The sequence below is a fragment of the Ambystoma mexicanum genome, chromosome 6q (genome assembly GCF_040938575.1).
Source record: "Ambystoma mexicanum isolate Mex_15411 chromosome 6q, UKY_AmexF1_1, whole genome shotgun sequence".
In the NCBI taxonomy this organism is placed as follows: domain Eukaryota; kingdom Metazoa; phylum Chordata; class Amphibia; order Caudata; family Ambystomatidae; genus Ambystoma; species Ambystoma mexicanum.
The window spans coordinates 605,912,651-605,915,475 of record NC_090937.1 but is presented as its reverse complement, the minus strand read 5'-3'; the positions used below and the strand labels follow the sequence as shown (position 1 = coordinate 605,915,475).

The 2,825-nt window shown below is 43.0% G+C and overlaps 1 protein-coding gene across 1 annotated transcript in view; it reads right to left on the bottom strand.

Annotated features, from left to right (window-relative positions):
- Positions 1 to 447: 447 nt before the first annotated feature.
- NAA15 (N-alpha-acetyltransferase 15, NatA auxiliary subunit) overlaps positions 448 to 2,825 on the bottom strand; it is a 1,171,626-nt gene continuing 1,169,248 nt past the window's right edge. The window contains exons 19-20 of the mRNA XM_069631086.1: positions 1,027 to 1,124; positions 448 to 777 (exon numbers count right to left, since the gene is read on the bottom strand). Coding sequence (XP_069487187.1) covers positions 577 to 777; positions 1,027 to 1,124 — 299 coding nt within the window. The 3' untranslated portion in view covers positions 448 to 576. The remainder of the gene's footprint in view (positions 778 to 1,026; positions 1,125 to 2,825) is intronic.

The window sequence follows — 2,825 nt, the reverse complement described above, 5'->3', positions numbered from 1 at the left end:
GTCTAAGGTGTATGTTTTCCAACCTTTAAGATGAGCACCTGCTACAGATTTCTCTGCAAATTGATTCACATTGAGAACTTCCTATGGTCAGCCATCCTCGGTATCCATAACAGCCAGATGCTTCTGCCCAACAACTGTGTGCTCAGTGAAAGAATCCAGTGCTAAACAGCTCTTTTATGCTGCCTGCGAAAGCAGTTATCTCAAGACATGTTGAAAGTAATATTTCTGCCACACACCTGCTCCGTAAGCCCCAAACAGCCTCCAACTTCCATATAAATTAGTTTAAAAACAGGGATAAGTAATTATGGGACAAGGACTTTTTTTTTATTTTTAGCAGCGTCATTTTTTTTAAGAACCTGAACACCCATATCCTGTAATAGGTTAGCTATTTTATATATATATATTTATATATATACTTTGTCAGCAGGATAAAAAAGTAAAACACTATTCAAAGGCAACAAATCTTTTACTCCATTTGTTCTCCGTGTAAGTTACAGAGCAAAACAGCAGGTGCGTGACAAAAATATTTGATATCCGATATGGTCCAATGTCTTTGTATCCATAGATTTCGGTTGTTCACATTTCATTGGCCAGTTCTTCTGGTTCTGCTGAACTATCTCCGTTAACTGTGATATTATAGTCCTCTTCGTAACCAGGTGGCATGAATGCCAAGGCATACGGGTAAAGCTTGTGACATTGCACTCTGTAAGCTTCTGGAACTTCTTTACAGTCACCTAAGGTACCATCAGATAATGCTTCCAATACATCTGTACACGTCTAAAAAAAATAATAAAAAAAAAAGAATTCTAAATATTTTTCTAAACAATTCATGTGGACATCCAATAAATGCAAAAAAAATGTCACTTAAATGATTGGTTTATATACATTTCTCGCAACCATCTTTCACGTGCATGTTGGCTTTATTGTAAAAGTCAAAGTGTGTCCTACTTTAAAATATAGTTTGCAATACAATCATTTAGGTAGCTTGGAATTCTGTGCTTTCTAGAATAGGTAGTTTTTACTGACCTGAAGACTTCTGTTAATGAGAGACTCATCAAGTGCTGTAGCGAGCTCAATTGCTCTTTTTTGAGTGGAAGGATCCAAATAGTACATCATTTTGGCAGCTAGAAAGAAACAATGACAAAAGAAACAAAATGTAAGCAAGCACTTGTCAAAGCTACTGTAATAGAAAATATGAATCCAATTAGGACAATGTTTTGGAAAGCTCCATAAGGTACTGGTAGGTATACCTTTGAGACTAGCGATAATGCATTCAACCAAATGGTGGGACCAGAAACTGCTTAAAAAACTAATAAACACATTCTGCAAGTACTGCACGTGTGCCCCTCTGTATGGTCATTGCAAACTCTTGTGGGAGACCCCTTTCATAGCCTCCCCTATAAAAAGAGTAAAGGAAATTGTCCTATGCTGGATTTCATCATTGGTGACTGAGAGAATGGAAAAATTCATGGCCCTTTTCAAGTTATATCCTGAGCAACTGACTTACGATGAACCCCAGGCGACCAGCCCCTCGCCTCTTCAGCAATTACACAATTCCACTATTGGAACTATTAACAACTCAGATCTCAAATGCTTGAACTATGCAGATGAGAAACATTCAAGTTACTCAGCGTAGTGACTAGAGTAGTCCTAGTTCATAGTCCCCTTTCCTCCATCCTTGTGGGGCACGACCCAACATGGGGACGGTACCAGATCATCTGGCAGCGATAAATTGAGCTTCCCCTTTAAATTTAGCATAGCGCGGGTCCTCGGGCATGGGAACACCCGCCAAGGCCTCTGCCCTCCAGCGCCTGACCCAACTCTCCTTTGAACACATTGGACGCTTACATACCTGGCTACTCTTAGTACATATTAGCCCTTGGCATACCAGTGGGGGAAGTTGGGTGGGACGTATGGAGCAAAGGTGACTATGAGGACTCTAGTTACTACAGTCAGTAACTTTAATTACTCATATGTCCCGTCCCCTTTCCGCCATACTTGTGGGTGATTCCATCGAACAAGACCATAGGGTGAAGCTGTGATAATCTGCCTCATATCTAGGACTAAGCAAAAAGGTTCTTCAGAACCGCCTGGCAAAATTCTGCATCGTGCCTGGAGCTGGTGTCCAGTGAGTATTGCTTACAGAAGGCCGACGGAGTGACCAAAGTAGCCGCCTTGCTGATGACATCCCAAGAAGCATGTCTCTGAAACGCGATGGGGGAGTGGTGAGGGGAAGCAAGATGCCAGGAAAGTGATTTATGAGATCACTGCGCAGCACGATTTTGGAATTCGATATTTATGGGATCGCAATTTACAATAGTAATTGCTTAGATCTGTTTGCCCATGGCCATGTATGCCTCCAAGATGGCCTGAAGCATCCAATGGGCGATGGAAGCCTGAGAGCCGGGGAAGGAGCCCCCAAAGGTCACAAACAATGCCTCAGATTTCCTGAAGGATTTTGTCTGAGCGAGATAAAACTTGAGGACCCTCTTGAGGATCAAGGAATGAAAGGCCCTTCTTCGCTTCGGACTGTGGGTTCGGTAAGAATACCGGCAGGCAAATCTCTTGATTCATATGAAATGGAGACAACCTTGTGCAAGAAGCTTGAGTGCGCAAGATGACCTTGTGGTGAAGGGCTCGCACGAGGACAACGCCTGCAGCTCACTAACCCTGCGCGCAGAGGTGAGAGCCACCAATCTGTCTTTAGGGTGATCAAGCGGATGTCCACAGAGGCCATCGGCTCAAAAGGCTTGTTCTGCAAAGCTGCCAGAACCACATTGAGGTCCCAGACTGGGAAAAAACCTAGCCAACCCCTTAAGGTGGTC